General features: G+C 41.0%; 1 protein-coding gene across 2 annotated transcripts in view; it reads right to left on the minus strand.

Moving 5' to 3' along the window:
* Positions 1 to 18,481, minus strand: part of FLOT2 (flotillin 2) — a 321,407-nt gene that overhangs the window by 251,487 nt on the left and 51,439 nt on the right. The window contains exon 3 of one of the 2 annotated variants that reach the window (XM_069226210.1): positions 6,413 to 6,503. The exons of the other annotated variant lie outside the window; for it this stretch is intronic. Within the exon in view, the coding sequence (XP_069082311.1) occupies positions 6,413 to 6,503 (91 nt within the window). The remainder of the gene's footprint in view (positions 1 to 6,412; positions 6,504 to 18,481) is intronic. 2 annotated transcript variants of the gene reach the window in all.

Below are 18,481 nucleotides of genomic sequence, written 5' to 3' on the forward strand. Positions count from 1 at the left end.
TGGTGTCCACAGCCTACAATGTAATAAATCATCTGTAACTTGTTCGGAGGTATACTTTGCTGCAAGGCAGCTAAGTATAGGAGGATTCATGAAGGAAGATGCAGAGAGGAAAAAGAAATGGTAAACTAAGAGCTGGAAAGACAGAACATGCATGCAGAAGAGTCAAGTATATTGGCTTAGAGTGGCAGCTGGCCAGGTGGTTTCTTTTAATTACTCCTTAAAATATATTTTTCTCTATGAAATTTGGAAGCCCACTCTATGTCGATACTGATGATGAATAAACTTGCATGGATCTTGTGTGCTAGACTGCAGCAGATGAAAAAGACGAGAGACAATATGGTGTTGAGGAGCACAAGGATCAAGCACCAAGACTCCTATGGTTCTGAGGTACTTAAGTGGTAACACTCAAACTAAGCACATATAGACCCATCTTGCTTAGTACTTGAAGTGACATCTGCCACGTGTTCTGTGTATTAGATGTGTCAATTACAAGCAGGGCATGACAGGCCCGGTGGCAAGGCCAACAGGATCATCTTGCAATTGTTTGATTTCTAGCTGATGACCAACACTGGAATTAGGGGCATGAAGGGGAAATTGCACAGAAATCAGGCAATCGTAAATGCTATGCCCATGGAGATTTGTGGTTTGTATATGCAAGGTAAGCTGGGAGAACAAGGAGAAGAGGGCTGAATCAGGCCACCAAGTGACACACTCATCAGGTCAGCCCCTACTAAGACCAGTCATTAGATACAATGCAAAACACACTGTTAGATAAAGTTTAGCCCTGACAAAAGCCAATTTTCAGAGATGATCCGCAATCTCCTTTGTGACTAATGTTCTTGGCCGGAAAGGAGCCTTTTACAACATTCTAGGCTGAGATTCCAATTTTGGAAACTAAGGTGACTGAGGATATGTTCTCCTTTTTCCAAGGCAACCACTCAATCCAACCTTCAGAGAATTAAGGTTTCTCTGTAGCTTCCTTTGGTTACTCTTCTGTTGCACCAGTGTATGGAATGGCAGAAAGGTTTCGACCTCCTTAGGTTCTTTCAAGATGTATACTATGGCCCGTTTGATGCGGAAAGCTTTGGTAAACGGACAACAAATCCAACGTCTAGCACAGCCAGTCATCCAAAAACATTTCAGGGGAAAATGTCTATGGTGGATTTTTGGTTCTTGTCCAAATCATTATTATTAATATTATTATTCAATACTTATAAAGCGCAAACACCCACCCAAACAGGGTTTCCCAGTGCTGTATGTCACAGGTAGGAGAACTTGCCACAGAAGATTAAAACATCCATGACTTCAGCTGTTTCTGAAAGATACTCAAAGAAGTAGAGATCCAGAGTTGTGTACATAGGGTATTCCAGAGCTTAGGGCCTATTGTAGAGAACAAACAGCCTTCCATGCAAGTAAGTTTAAATTTGGATATGCAGCAGAGAGAAAGTTTGCTGGAGGGTAGGTTCCGAGTCAGTTGGTATGTTTTGATCAGGTCAGAAATGTAGGCGGGGCAGTTCCCATTCTGGCCTTGAAAACATAGCATAAGGCCTTAAATTCAATGCGTTTTTCTACCTCAACCAGTGTAATCCACAGCAGAGTGCGGTCACAGAGGCAGACTTCAGAAGTCGATAAATTAATCTTAACGCCACATTCTGTACCACTTGAAGCTACCTCACGGATGCCTTTTCAACCCCCACATAAAGGATATTTTCATAGTCCAGACGAGACTGAATTAACGCCTGGACCACGGTTTTCTGAGCATTCAGGGGGAGCATCCAAATGAATTTGCGTAACCATTTCAAGGTAGCGAAACAGGTCCCGGCTACCTGTGGCTTCATAGAAAGCTTGTTATCGATAAGGAAGCCTAAGTTCTTAGCTTTGGTTACCAGCGAGGGAATCTCCCCCAATGTCAACGGCCAATGTTGCGGGCCCCAGAGACTGGGATTTTTGCCAAAAATTAACACCTCAGTTTTACTGCCGTTTAGCTTCCGCGAATTATTGCTCATCCAGGTAGCAATGGAACTGTGCTCATGAGAGGATGATAGGGAAAAGATGACCTGAGTATCATCAGCCTAGGACAAAATTGTGACACCCATCTGCTCTACCAGCTCTAACAAGGGCCGCACATAAATGATAAAGAGGGCTGGACTTAAGGCTGATCCCTGTGGGGCTCCCGCAGTCAGAGCATGCCGTTTAGACAGGACTCCTTTGGAGAAAACCTGATAAAAGCGATCACTAAGAAAGGAGGAGAACCACATTAAAACTTTTCCCTGGATCCCCAACTGCCTTAACCTTTATACAAGAGCAGCATGAGACACCATATCAAACGCCGCACTGAAATCAAGAAAAATCAGTGCTGCTGTCTCACCATTGTCCAATAGCTTTCTCAACTGTTCAGTAACACTCAACAGGGCAGATTCGGTGTTTTGTCCTGTTCTAAATCCGAACTGAAAATTGTGAAGGAGTTTTTGAGACTCTACAAAGACAGGAAGCTGTTTACAGACATCTCTTTCACGAATCGTGGACATTATGGGAAGCAGGGAGATAGGTATGTAGTTAGACAAGGTATCATGATCTATACTAGCTTTTTTTTTTGTTTTTTTTGTTAGTAAGGGGAGAACCCTCTCATGCCTCCACTCCAGAGGAATTAAGCCCTGTTGAAGTGAGCCATTGACAAGATTAACCAAGGCAGACAATGTGTCAGAATTAAGAAGGCAAAGCTTTGCCGAAGGAAATTAATCCTTTGGAGACCCTGATTTAATGGTTTCAAATCAGGGACATGAATGCAGGTAGATCGAGACTATCCCAGATAGTCAAAGCATATCTAGTAGCAGAGAGTGTGCACAGATTCAGAATAGTTGCAGCAGGTGACGATATGAAGACTGTTTTAGACGAGTCTTGGTTATCTTGTAGCAGGGAAGTCTGTATATACTGCAATTTGCTAACAAAGAAGGAAGTCAGTTTTTCCACAGTCGGCCTGTGATAGGGCCGAGACCCCGGTTGTCCAACCTGGCTCGGATAGCCCCTTGACTATTTTAAATAAAATCCTAGAGCAGTTGGGTGCTGAAGTAATCTGATGGGCAAAAACAGTGGCCCAAACAGCTATACAGCAGCTGTGATAGTTCCTTAGTGCCAAGTTGCATTTATGTTTCTCCTTTTCATCATAACTGTTTTGCCAGAGCCTTTCCAACCTCTTACAGCTGGTTTTTGGGGTCTTTAATTCCTCAGTATACCATGGCACTGGTGGATGAAGCCTGGCAGAGCACCTCACGCTTAGCGGGACAACAGTGTCTGATGAATTGTGCAGCCATTCCTCCACTAAAGGTTGATCAGTCATGATATCACCCACAAGAAGGGGAGCAGAGTCTTTCAGCTGATTGTTAAGGGCATTTATATTTAACTTCAACCAGTTCCTAGCCATAGGCTAATGTTTATTTAGTTCTTTTTAAGTGTTCAGAGAGAAGATAATCACAAAAGGCACGGCCAAATTATTCGACCAAAGGAGAGGAAATACAGGAAGTACAAGCAGGCTTAGGAAATTACAGAAAACAGAATCTAGCAGGTACCCTGTCTGATGAGTGGGTTTAGAAACATGAACAGTTAAGTTTAGCGCTTGAAGGTCGTCAATAAGAGTTTGGGCGCGTTTGCAGCCTAAGTCTTCAAAGTGCGTGTTCAAGTCACCTAACACGACAAAGTTAGCTGATGTTAAAATAAGTGGTTCTAAAAAAAATCAAAGGTGAAAGAGCAAGGCACCGGAGAGGGAAAATTGAGGGGAGAGTTCAAGCGTGAAGGAAAATGCTTCACATGCAAGGAGAGACAGAGCTTGTGTTTTGCATTTGTACCAATTTTTAGAAATAATAACCAAACCGCCTTTTAGTTTGTCTGAAAGGATCTAAAAGGATCCTGTACCGATTTTAAGAGATAATAGCCAAACCGCCTCCTGGTTTGTCTTGAAAGGATCCGAAAGGGTCCAGTAAAAGACTGATTGCTGAACAGCATTCACTCATTTGCTTTAGCCTTGGAGAAGGCGAATGGTTCATGTTTCCGGCCTGCCTTCACAAACAAGCTGTGTATTGCTCATTAACATCTGAACGTGTTCTGACCAGTATTTGTACCCTATGTATAAAAGTGAGTTAAGTGCCCACCAGGATCACTTAATTTCCCTATTGGGATCTTTTGTTTATTAAGTCTTGGTGTTGAATATCAAGGGATCAATGGCCTTGCCATCTACAGACAGAACAGAGCACTGCTTTCAAGCAACTGCACTCCAGCTCTGTTGAGGGATTTTCAAATTCTGCCATCAAAATAATTAGCTACCATAGATCACTGGAGATGCAATATAAAGAGCAGTAATACCCATGCTGTTCAGGAAAACGCTATTGGGCTTATCAAAAGGCTCCCGTTCCTTGTCCTGGGCAGCTGTTTCCTTGTGAACAGTCATGTTAACCATAAGGAGAGGGTCCTTTACCCCAATGATGCATTTACTCATTAGTGCAGCTGCACACATCTTTTGACCATTCGCTTTGGTGGCTGGTGCCCACTATTTAGACTTTTAGATGGCAAATAAACGTGTGCATGTATTGGACTTGCTGTGCAGCCATCAACTCGTACAATATCAGTCTTCTATCTCAGATGACCAGTGGAGTATCATCTATACCTACTTGAAATATTTGCCAGCTATGAAGAAGTTGGTAGGAGGCTCCACCAGATTATTTCTTAGATAAAGTGCAGAAGTTACCCTTAACCAGTTTATTTCTTCATGCTGAAAAAATTTCAGGGGCACAGCAGACGACCCAGTGATGTGATCAAAAGTCCTAGTGTCCATCCAGAGGCTCCTCCATTGTCTCCTTTGGGTCTAAGGTGGAAGAAACGCATGACATGCATTTTAACCCGGCCCACAAATATGAGCGTCACCCAATGGCTAGGGGATGCATTAAGCCACTCAGCCATTCTACTTGTCCTTCACAGTAATGTGTCGGCAAGAACCAAGCAGCAATGACCACGGCAACAAAGCGCAAAGTGACCTACAAAATTGCCCCAAAGATTACCACTGCCATGAGTGGTCTCCTAGCATGTGGCGTTTTGCTGGTACCTTGGTGATGTCACCGATAGTGTCGCTAGCAGGATGGAAATACTCAGAGGAAGCTGTCAGCCCGCAAAGTCCAGCATTATAGGAACTTACTGAACACAGGTTTATCTATGTTTCTTGCATTAAGCGTTCAGAACAGTGAATAGGCCAATGCAATTTGAATTATTCAGATGGAAAGAACCACGTTTTGAGAATATTTGAAAATTTAAGAATGTAAGATACCAACTTCAGTGTCTAAGAGGCAGTGTATAATTATTCGCCAACTGGATCTACTTTGGAATAGTGACAATGTAAAATTCAGCCCAGGCAGAACACACAAGAGTTGGCTCCAACCAGTGTAACATGTCACATTAAACAGGGGGAAAAAATGACTCACTGAAGCAAAATATTTTTTATGCATCACCTCCTTATGATTAAAAAAAGACTGTAAAACTATAAGAGATAATGTTCACAATTGACTCACCAGAGGAAGGAAGAGTCCCTCATTCTGTTATAGGGTCACGTATTTTATAGTTCCAGTGCATAGACTAGACTAATCTCTTTAACTCTCTTCCACATAAAAAATAAAATAAAAAAAACTTTAATTTGATGCCGTCAGTGGCAATAAAGGTGTACACAATAATGCTCTAATCAGATCAGTCTAACATGTCCCTGTGTATGGCCAAAGAGAAAGTTAAATCTAACTGGGATGCCAGTGAATGAACAGAAAGAATGTTAAATCTAACCTGTATGCTGCCTCTAGAGATGCTTAACTTCCCTGGTGGAAAAACAAAATTTATGTCATCAGAAAAGGACAAAACACAACTCAATCTGGAAACATTGACTGTTTAAGTCTATATTTTACATTTTTTATTTTTAGTTTAATTTTTTATTTGTATTTATGGTTTGTCATTTTGCTATTGGCCTTGAGCTGCTACTAGCTAAAGAAACACCCAAAGACGTTTCAGCCATTATGTACATCTAGGGCCTGTAGCTGTGACACAATTATGTAATAAGTGACCTTGAATTATCGAGAAATGTCAGAAGCGTTGCTTATAGTCAACCATCAGTTACTAGAATTGTCAATTTTTACTTACAACCATGATCATGTGGAACCAGATTTCAAAGTACGTTTACTTGTGCATTACCCATAGAACTGATTGCTAGAAGCGAGCACTAGAGAGGAGAATGGAGAGAAAGCAAAGGGGAGAAGAGGCTGTTGTATTAAATATGCCACTGGAAGGAAATGGTTAGTTTTCAATTCCCGTTCTGCTGTTGCTGTATGAAAACAAGGAGAAAGAAGGGAAATTAACAGCAAAGTTAGGAAGCTTTGAGCTTTATTACCTGTGCAACCCCTGTAACGTAAAGCGGGACCCCCTCCGATGTCTCAATATTCTCACAGCGACAGAGGATGGTCATAACCTCCAAAGACAGTCTGAGTAGCAGTAAATAGGGTAGGACAGCAAATATACAAAGCGGTTACTAGACAGAAAAAAAACTCCATCCACCAAAATAAAAATTGGACTTTTTGAGGTTTACATTCCTTCTTGCAGTGCATTAAAAGGCAAATGCCATCCCCATTAATAATCATTGCAAGCATCTGTCGAATTCGGAGTTATTATATGCACTGTGGCTCAAAAGCTTGCGTGTTATTAACTAGCTGCCTCCCTTTAATGTAAATGCCAGTATATTAAAGACAAGCTATGAAAACAGTGATACAGTGTGTTAACACAACCATACATGGCTGAAAGTTGGTCTATTAACTGATAACGCTTGGTTCTAAGTAAGCCATGGGCACATGCTTCTAAACCTTTACATCCGAGTTACATTTTAGTACTTTTCAAGCAAATCTTCATAAGCAAATGCTTTTTTCTTGTCTGATTTGCGACATCTACTCATGACATTAAGGAACTCTAGGCTGGTCACTATAGGATTAAGTCCTAAAAAAAAAAAAAAAGAGGCAACGAATCTAAATCCCCAGGTAGTTTAGAGAAAATAAAATATCAGACAGATGAGTGCCTGCAGGTGTATACATCTCTGTATGATCACTAATCGTATTGTGGATCATACTCTGTACTTGGTACAATACAGCTCTGTTACGGCTGCATTAAAAACATTAAAACACACGGTTATCCTGGACAGCTGGTAATGTGTTCGTAGATATACCCTTCTAAATAAAAGAACAAACTACTTCAAAGGGTACCAGTAAAAGAAAAGCACCAGAGGCAGCAAAAAAGGTAAAGGGCAATCAAGCTTGGATCGACCGGAATAAGTTGCAGTTTTGGTTTACTTCGCAATTTTTCACTAAGCAACTCATAATTAAAAATAAATACAAGTGCTTCACAAGATAAAAAGATGAGATGTTCTATTATTACAGTATGGGAACATACTATTCATACAGCTAGTTAAGGCTGTGGTAAAAAAAAAAAAAAAAAACGAATCAAATCGGCCAAATTAAATTGTGGCATGATTTAGAATGCCAGTGGTTATATGTATTGCAAGCATTCCTCCCAACACCTTTGGCACGTTTGATGTAACAACCGAAGTGGCAATGGTATGATCAGTAGTGAGTCCCGTGCTTACACTGCCACAGGAACCAAACTATACCCGACTGATGAGCCCTTATCAGGGCATAACCCAGCTTGGGATGCTTAGGTTCTGGTTCGGGGAAGACCTGACCAGGCAGTTCGGGTTGCAGTGTTCCTATTGGCGTAGGTCCAAAACTGATTTGCATATGGGTGGGTCCAAATTGAGGTGGCATGGGGGGTAAAAGAACTATGGGTTGGAATGTTACCATAGGCAGTTAGATATATAGCAAGGATTCCTCCCATCATCTATTGTGTGTTTGAAGATTTGGCACTGCACAAAGTCTTTAACTAAGACATGTTTCTATACCAGGAAAAGTTGGAATGATGGCAGGATGTACAAACGGAACGAAAACAACCAGCCAATATTTCACATATTCCGATTTTGTGACAAACCCACCATAATTCTTGGGGATATTTCTCTAGAGCTACCCACTTTACACAGACTGTATCAAAGTGGTAAATATTCAAGCAACCGTAGTAATTGCATAGCAGGCTGTGTTCCCATGGCGTTTCCAGCATTATCACTTATAGTCACAACGTTGTTAGTTGTCTTTTGGGAGGCTTTTATGAAGAAAGAATACATAAACCAGCCTGAAAACAAGAAAAAGTCCAGTTTTTACTCTTATTTTTGAGTATTGTTATAAGAGGGACACGCCACTGTTAACAATTTGCAGATTCCATAAACCAATTTATGTCACAATCGAATGCAACATAAACTTGTGGCAGTTATGCGAATCGAGGAGACTGAGCGGACCACCTGTTGGGAGAAAATGCAGCACCAATTTCAATGACTATTTAAGGGCAGAAGAAGAGATTCCTCCGGACAACTTTTAGAACAGACAACACTTCATAACAAGCATTTTTAGCGTGGAATCATCCTTGGAAAAGCCATGCAAGAAATAAGCAAAGTAGAAACAACCAGAAAAAGAGACCGAGGAAAAAAGCTCTAGAAGCTTCTCTAATTTCGGGGAGGGGTCATTTATGTCAGTATATTGTAAAACATTTCAAATACCCATGTAGGATAATGCTTGAAGGAGAAACCTCATGGCGAACTGGATAAATATTCACTAAATCTACCTGCTCCACCCAAGAAAGTTGTCATTGCTCTACTGTCAAACAATCTCGTCTTTCACATGATGAAATAGAAATAGTAGGACAATGAGCAAACAGTGTGGTGTTTTAGTTATGTTCAAACCGAAATTACCCTGTTACATAATATGGACCTAAAATAGGGACACCTTACGCCAATGGCATTAGTCTTATGACAAATCCTCCATCCTCACGTGGATGTACTGGCAAAGGTTGCCCAGGACCCCAGGTGAAGCCAATTTGGTACATGAACGATAAGTTTCAAACTGTAGATTCTCAGTAAAAAGTGGTCACAAACATAACTTTTAAAAAATGGGGATGCCTTATTTGCCTACAATTTGGGTGTCAGCAAAGCTCAACACCTAAGTCACGGTATACGTGCACACAAGTTGAAAATTAACTAAAAGTCCAACTTTATTAAGGGTGCAATGAAGACATCATCCAACGAACTGAAGCGTTATAGCTATCAAAAGGAATAATATATTGTGACGGGAATCAAGGTTGACTGAAATCACAGGAAATCAGTGTAATCCCATCTAAGAGCTAAGCTGCTTCAGATGACATGCAAATTCAAATGTGGGTCAGAAGAGAAGGTCGGAAATCATTTTACCCAACCCAGTAGAATCACAAAACCAAGAAACGAGTTGTCAATATTAAACATGCCATGAAATTTCTCCTTTAAGTTTTGCCGAGAACTTCTCCCCAAAACTACTTTTTACTTGCAAGTAACCAGAACCTGAGACACAGAATAGGTGATTTTTGTGACATGACCTCAGAGGTATACATAGAAAGTAGTGCATAATTAGTAAAGGCGACTTTCAATCCTGGTTCTCCATCATGGGAATATTTATTTAAGATATAATCCTTGAATACCATGCATCCATGCCTGGGATCCTGGAGAACACATACAATGAAATGCATCTCTTTTCATTTCTGCCTAGCTCCAGACAATAAAAAATAAAGCAGAATTTAAAGCAATTATGCTGAAAAAATTATGCTGAAAAAATACAGAGCCCTAAATTATGCAAGAAAGGAAAAAGAAATGTAATGCTAGTGACTATGACAAGAATGTTAGGAGGTCCAAGAGCTGAAAACGCACACTGTTCATACAAGTGGACTAAACTCATCTTCCCAATTTCCTAAGCATTGTTAAGCATTTAGAGTAATGGAAATGCAGTATGCCTAGGTCCACATTAAGAGGATATTCTGTTGCATTGTTGAGACCAATTTCAATTTGAAGAAAAATACCTTTCTTTGGGGTGGAAGACAGTTTTCGCCGAAGAAAACTTACTTTTCCACATGCACAGAAGATCTAACCGATAGTGAATGGTATGCCCTGGAAATGAAGTTGATTTTCTGAGGCTATGTGGCGCTAAAAATCTTGTCTTAACAAGGAGACTTCATTAAGAATTATTGCAGAGTGGCACTGTTCAGACATGTATTGAGGAGAACCCATATAGGGCTGATTTTTGGTTCAAAAGGTAGGATTTCGTACTGGCAATCTTGTCTAGGATACAAGGTAACTGAAAATCTATGCACGTTTCCGCTCTCCTTGATGGCTCGGAGAAAAACATACGATTAAAGGTCAACATTGTGAACTTCTTGGTTTACCCGGCTGTTTATTCTTTCAGTTAGAATTAGCCACAGCAGCAATAAATGCTCTTCTGAGATTAAGGCAATTTTTAGCCACTTTTTCTGTAAGAAGACCTAGATTGTTTCTTTTGTTTTGGCTTTTTGATGACAAATGGTCATTCTCAGTAGAGAATCAGGGGTTTGAGATAGACCGTTTACATCACAGCCATACAAAGTAGGCAGAAGAAATCTGTATTTATCGCCGTTCTCCAAGTCTGCAGGATAGGAGTATACGCCTATTGGAGCAGCACACATAAAAGGGTTGTTGTTTTGTGTCAGAGGAAAGCTTTCCTGACACTGACAACGCAAAAAGGCAGATCCCTTTATCACTCGTGCAAATTCCTGTGGCAGTAAAACTGCTATAGCTGCCCAAAAACGGGTTGAAACTTTTGCTGGAGGAAGCTTCTTTTCTCCAGATAACTTGTAGAGAGGCCAATGAAACACCTCCCCCTTCGCAGTGTCTACAGAAGACACTTTTTAAACAATACAATATAATTCAGTACATTCGGCAAATCGACTCCGTTCAATACATCTTAATCTGTTTGCTCCAAAAAATTGGGTGGCCAGAAAAGGTAAGGTTCATGTCTTTCTGCTGTGCCTTAGGTCATTACCCGGTCTGTATTACACGTCTCCGATATTCTATGCAGCGCCCACTTAGTGCTAAATCAAACATGCTAATGCAGCATTTAACACAAGAGTGGACGCCTGGAGCCCTTCGTATTGAGTCACTTTGAAATGCTGCATCTTATCTTCAGCAAATCTCGTGGACTCCCATAGAGGCCCATCGTACCTCCCTAACAAAGTAGATGCATGAACTGTTTTTCTGGTAGTAGCCCACAAGCGCAATATTTTCCTGCCAATCCAATTAATTTGATTTCCCTTCGACTCTGAGGCAGGCAATATTTATCGGGTGGGCACCTCTTTGTCACCAATTACAAATACTCAATCTAGTTGGATGGGAGTGTCCACTGTCATTAACAACGGGCCCTGTTCCAGGGATTTACATTTCTATATTAAGCATGTAGTATAATTTTAAGAAGTAGCCAGCAGCTGTTGACTCACTACGTCCCAATAATCACAGAAATCATGTAAAGATCTGAAGCTTTAGAGACTGAAGAATAAAGGGCCCATTGAGATTCTGATGTTAAATCACCTCAGTAATCATAAGATATTATGGAGTGAGTGAATCGAGTTTTGATTCCATAAAAGGCGATGGTGTAAGCAAGATTGTTTTCTCGTCAGCATTTTAGGAGGAGGTTTTATTAAGTGAGACAAGTGCTTAACCCATACCAGTGATCATAATGCCATGCAAATAATTTATTTAGACACCAAGGCCCTCATTATGACTTCGGTGGTCAAAACAGTTGACCGCCGAAGTCATGCACGCCAGGAGACTGATGCTATTAATTGTGTTTGACCAATGACATTGTGTTTCACCAATGCGCATATTAGTTGCTCAATGTTCACCAGTAGCACATTATATGTTTTGTTCAGTTTAGCTGCCTATTGGCTTGACATGGCGTTAGCCATTACATTCTGTATTCAGGTCAGCTGCCTATTGGCTTGGACATGGCATTAGACATTATATTCTGTATTCAGCTTAGCTGCCTATTGGCTTTGACATGACATTAGACATTACATTTGATATTTAGGTTAGCTGCCTATTGGCTTTAACATGGGGTTAGACATTGCAGATGAGCTGTGTTTTTCCACATGATAGACCAAGCTGTGTTTTTCACACCAGACAATAGCTGATAAGAGAGAGTACAGTTGGTGTTTTCCTTTCTGCTCAGCCTTGGGAAGAGGAGTGGTCTAGGAGATCTGGCCAGTCTCCAAAGGCTTGCTTAGTTTTCCCGGGTCTGAGAGGAGGGGGCACGTTTTTGGAACGATGGCTCTGGACAACGGCCGAGTGAGGTAGATTGAATCTGCTCGACTTCAGACAGGAACGGAGACGTCAGTTGCCTGTCTCCCGTTTGGGTAGAAAATCTCTTTCTTGCAATTGAACGGAGTCATCAACTTGAAACCCCAGAAAGATGAAGCTGAATATAGGCCCTACAGCCTTGCCCTACGGTGATTAATTTTTACTTTTATGCTTTGCTTTGAAGTTATGCTATAATATAATCACATGTATTTGCTGTGTAAATTGCAACTGAGAAGTACTTTGATATATTTTGCTTGCATTGCTGCGACTACTTTTGAACGTGTGCTTCCAATCTACTAATTTCGTCTCTCCGGAACCTCGTGGTGAAGTAATAACAACAATAAATGTCTTCTTTAAACTCAGAAGTGCATTCCAGAGAGGTTCTGTAACCTCAGTTATGAGATAAGAGCAGGAAAGCAGAACACATATTATGACTCCTGGCAGCTCTCCACCGTAAATTGGGCGGAAAGTCGCCAGCAGCCATAATGGCAGTCGGCGGTCTAGTGAAGGTTGCTCCGCTGGCACCGCCACATCATCACAACACCGCCTGCCATATTACAACTTTGTTATCAGCATGGCGGTGTTGTGGTGACCGGGCGGTGCCCGCGGAGAAGGCCCCATTGACCCCGTTCCCTCCCGGACGACCACCGCAAGCAGGTAAGGTGATCGTCCAACAGAGAGGGGGGGTGGGAGGTGTTGCGTGTTGTGTGCGTGAATGGAGGTGAGTGTGTGTGTGAACGGAGGAGAGGGTGTTTGTGTGCATGTGTGTGTGCACGTAGCTGTATGAATGCGTGTCAGCGGGGGTCGTGGACGCGTGTTGTGTGTGTGTGAATGTATGTGTGTGTGGTCTATGCATGCGTGGGTGGGGGGGCGGAGGAGGGTGGTGTCTACAGGTTTAGAGGTGGGCCGTGGCTGTTTTGGGCGTGGGGGGGTGAGAGACGCATACTGGCGACATGAATGTTAATTCCTGTCACCAGTATCCTTTCCGCCAGGACTGCCAAACTCTTAATGACCGCCCAAGTCTAGGGATAAGGTCATTTGTTTTGTACTCTTCTGGTGCACAAAGAAGTGAATCCAGTTTGGCCTCTAAGTGAATAGTTTGATCAGAATAATCAAATGGACCTTGCTGATGGTGAATGCATGGGTGGTGAAGGTGCTATTTGTATCAACGGTATCTATGGTTTCAAATGCCTTGATGATAAAATGTCTTGCTATCAAACTGCATGACAGTCAACAGGTTGTGGGAGATCCAAAAACTTGCCTCAATAATGGCAAAGGAGAGCGGCGCTAAGGCAGAACTCCCTACTCTTAGCTTTTCTAATCTCAATCTTGTGTTGTTAGGTGTAGTGGCAGAATAATCCTGAACTGGAGGCTGCAATTTTGAGCCAGCCTGTGAAGCTGAACAGTTGCTGAGAGTCATATCATCTAAGAGACAATCCTTGATAAAATGCAAGGCAGTTATAATTACTAAAAAAATGTCCTCTTCAATTTCTTCATCCTACATGTTATGCACTTTGCTTGTGTCCCGCAGACAGTATTCTTCTCCTTTTTTGTAATTGACAAAAAGAAATGGAGAAAAATGCAGTCCAAAAAAAAACTGGTAAAACAACCAACGATGTGAAATGAAGCAAGAAAATGTTAAAATCTCACTCATTTATCTGTCCACAAAGGTTGTGAAATGAGAGCCCAGTGATCAGAGATCTTGCCAACAGAAGTGATTAAACTATTTTCTATTCCAAGTTCCAAAGCTCTGTGCATTACACTAGAGTGAACTGATCAGCCCCTTAAAGGAGCAATGTTTCTTCTCACTACTTTGCAAGCTGCAGCCTAATTACTACATTTGCGTACTTTTTTTTGTGTAAAAGCAAGGAAAACGATATGCATCGCCCTTTTTTTTTTGTTAACTGTGATTGGTTTTTTTTTGGGGGGGGGGGGGTTTAAAGGAAAAAAATAACTAAATTTAGTCGATGCTGCTTGCAGCACAGCTAGAAGCATGTATTTGAAAATAATTTTATTTTCTTTGCAAAATGTCCTCTATGTTCCAAGACGTGGGCAAAAGTATTCACTATTATTACTACTGATGTCGATCCCAGGATGGAGAACCTATTAACAGAAGCATACGTGCCAAAATATCAACTAACTTACCTGCAATGCTGCTTACACAAATTAGCAACTGCTTGACATACTGGTACACTAATTTTGGCCATAAAATCCCAATTGTCCAGCAAAAATCACAGAATTTTGTGTAGGCAGGCATGTTCTATTCCTCAGAATTGGTTCCAAGGAGACTGCAAATTGTTCATGAAAACGGATCAGTACCTACATCTAACAGGTGGAAGAGTTGGGGAGGTGTGGAACTAAATGCTGCGGATGGTGATGGAAGAGAACGTTGGTTGTATACTTGACATATTATCTTGTCATCTATATGTTAGACTCACAACTGCTTGAAGCAGCCTGCCAAGCAATTCACGACTGTTGCCAGTTGCAGAAAGTACAGCACAGGAATGCTTAAAGGTAACTTGACACAGGAACAATGCAGCACATTCAAGAAAAGGAATACTTCTGGGAAGAGTGACTGATTTCTAGTCTGTGTAAGAATAATGATGGCGTAGGCTCTTGAATCTGAAAGCAGTCCTCAGATGTCCTAGAAAGGTGACTGACTGTAGACAGATCGTATATGATCTGGATCAAAATAATAATGTGACAAGGGGAGTGGGTGCAACAAACAGGAATCGAGTATTTGCTAACTAAACCCATGACTGTACTTCAGCCTAAACTCCAGCACTGCTATGCTTCCGTTCATTGCATAAGTGAACGCTGGAAATTATTAAATTGGCTAAAATTAAATATGGAGAGCAGTTAGGGAATAACTGAGATACAAGGGCTACCTTCTACTGGAAAAAAAATATCATTCAGCAGGTCAACAGTCAATGTACAGCCCATGGACTATCTTCTGTGAAGCACTAGTAGGCATGACAACAGCCGGCTTTGACTTAAAAGGGGGTAGGGTCAGGAAAAATATAAACACAAAGATTAACTCATGCACTCGTTACAGCCCATAGTGTAAAAGCCATCTTATACAAAACGAATCGCCAGTTATATGAACTAAACGAGGTGGCACTCATTCAAGCACTCGTGCAGAAATAAGCATCAAGTGTAGGCAGTTTAAATATGAGCACAATACTGTGGATTGTTCACTGGAGGTTGTGCTCTATTTACACAGCAATATTTAAAGGTGCTTGTCACATACCTTCCTTATGCCAAGGCTTGACAAAAAATTACTCCACTTAAATTTCTAAGCGGCTTAAGCCATCAAGTTACTTGTTGGGTGTAATTCTGAGACGCTTTTGCAATACAATGTCGCCTACATGGAAACTTACTCTTTCTTCAACACTGAATCTTGGCTATTAATTCTCTTGTACTAGGCCCCTAGAGAAAAAAAATCGCTGACAGGAAATATGATCATGAAAGACAAAACTGTCAGCTAGGAAAAAGATAATTTTCAGGAAACAATGTTTTGCTGGGTCAATTGATAAATTGCCCACTCTGTAGGAGATTTTCTTTTCAAGAATGTCGAAGGAGCTGTACCATGTCATATCCCTGAGTAAGAAATGCCATAATTGGCAGGTATGTATGTGCAAGGTTGCCTTGAGAGCAGGAAGGGCTGTTAAACTTCTGACAATGTTTGTAATTAACATTACAGGAAGGAAAGATTGATGGGCTAGCTGAGCAGAACGCCTTCCTCCTGCTGCCTCTTAAAAGTAATTCCCCTGCTCATCCGCATTCAGCACCTTGAGAAATGGGGGAATATGGAAGAATGGCACAAATCAATTTAAGGATCATGGCCTACAATTCCAAGTTGCGCAAGCATGAAGGGCTCATGTTTCACTTCTACTCAATAGACTACAAGGGAGATTTTCTGAGCCAAAGTAGAAATGTACATTTTCAGGCTCAACTAATCAGGCGCTGTTAGACCTTATATGTTAAGCAACTCTTTGCGATTATGCCCGAGAATAGCACACCTTTCCCTACAAGAGGGAGAATATGAGCAGAGGAACCTTCCCCTTTAATGTAGAAGACTGTATCGTCTTTGTGTTCCTTGACCAGTGCATTTGTGAGGCTACACTGACATCAGTTGACCAAAATTAATGAAGACATTTTTTAATGGACAACCAATTTGGATTCATCTTAAACTCTACAAAATACATCTGGCTGAATTCCCACTTTAATTCTTCTTCCAAAAAGAAAAAAAACAGTACCTAACAGATATGTATCATTGTTCACATAAAAGAATTGAAAAAACTCAATTATGGAACTTACAGGCACATTGTTCCAGAATGTTAAGCAGTGTCAGTTGAGAAGTTCACTTTGACAGGAAGTACGGCTCATGGTTTCAAACAACCAATTTCCTGTCGTAGTCTATGTTTAACTTTCCCTTCTGTATGTTATGGTCTTTTGATTTTCATTAAAAAAACTCAAGAGCACTCGCTTTCCTCTGCTCAGGAGGAAGTTAAACCAGGTTATATGGAAAGTTTATAATCTAACCATGTAAATAATCTGCCCTGTGAAGCCATAACCCATGTCTATTCTGCAGTCACTGCACTAATAGTAGTCAAACCGAGTGACAGTTTATCAGCAGAGTAGCAGAGGCTGCTTTTTCAGAAAGGGGCTTGATGGATGTGTTTTTTGTGTATCAAGCAGGACAGTATCCATCTAATAATTGGTTGCTTCAAGGTTACTAAACCAGATGACAAGGACTATTCTCATTTTAGCCAGTCTTTAGTTTAATATCGATAATAGAATGCAATGACTAAGCCATGAGGAGTTCTCTCTACTAGGGAGAACGACTGGAAAAATCAAGAAAAGGAATTTTCCAAATAGCGAGACATATTTTAAAAGAAAAAAAGGGGAGGTTCTCCATGACACATTGTTTTGGCAAACTCTGAACATGGTCCATGGGTCTACAGGGCTTGAATCTCACATAGTCTAATAGCAACTATCCTTTGTAACGTGACAGGAGTCTCAGGTTTGGCTTATTTGTCTAAAAAGGGGGCTCATCACGTTGCACGAGATTATTTTCAAATTGTAAGGAGGGGCAGGTTTCTTAACAGAGGGGGCAAGGTGAAAAAGAATGCAGTTGTGACAATCAATAATCACTGACATATCTGCTTTTCCAGAAGAATATTGAAAGTCAAATACAGAACGTAACGGTGTCATTTCTGCCTTGTATTCAATTGGATCAAGCAGCTTACATGAACAGCAATTTTCCACTTGTAGGCGTAGATTCAAATTGTGTAAAGACACATGCCTACTTACTGTTCAGGCTTCTAGAATTTATATCTAGGTGCAGTCACTAAGTTCAGAGACGGGATAAAATAGTTGTGAACCCTGCCTCAGCGGAAGTGTACAGCATGTCACTTGGCAGAAGAAGAGAAGAATCAAATAAGACCATTGCTGTGATTATACAGGGAAACGAAGATCACCTTTGTCCTGTGCAGTTTCAAACTGAGGGTCAACCTTGGGGAGAATAGCAACAGGATGCTTTAAAAAAATTGTCTATGCAACTGGCATTCTATTTGGATTTCAAAGCTGGGAACCTGGAAACAAAGTCTTAGCCTCTCTTATGGTGGGAAAAGTATTGAGGGTGGTATCCCTCAAATGGAGAAATCTCTTTGAGTCCTTTGTTTTTCAACATTCACTCATGTTCTTTTACGAGATACCTACTAAGGCATTTTTAAAAGTGTGTGACGCTATGTCCAAAGGTCCCACAGTGGTGACTGTGCTACTCTTAGTCCAAATAAATAGCCCACAATATCAATTTTCTGAGCATTTAGTGCTATAGTGGTGGCACAGGAAACACATTTCGGATTCTTTTAAAAAGTTTTGAATGCTTCTATGGCACCCACAAGTCATATGTGGTATTCAGCACCTCTTCTTTTCCCTAAAAGTATGCACATCTTCACCACTTTTCTATTTGCAAAGGAGGTACTCGCATTACATCCCCTTCTCTTCACTGGGTCTATGCATTTGCATGTCAGGACCCTCTTGCAAAAAAAGAGGTAGTCCCCTCCCTTTTTCTTCCATATGAGCATGAATATGCTCACCAGTGTACTATTTGCAAAAAGAAAAAAAACTGTGTTTGTCAGGTCGCTAAGGAGTAGAGGGGAAGTCGTTGATAATGGC

The sequence above is a fragment of the Pleurodeles waltl genome, chromosome 3_1 (assembly GCF_031143425.1).
Source record: "Pleurodeles waltl isolate 20211129_DDA chromosome 3_1, aPleWal1.hap1.20221129, whole genome shotgun sequence".
NCBI lineage: Eukaryota > Metazoa > Chordata > Amphibia > Caudata > Salamandridae > Pleurodeles > Pleurodeles waltl.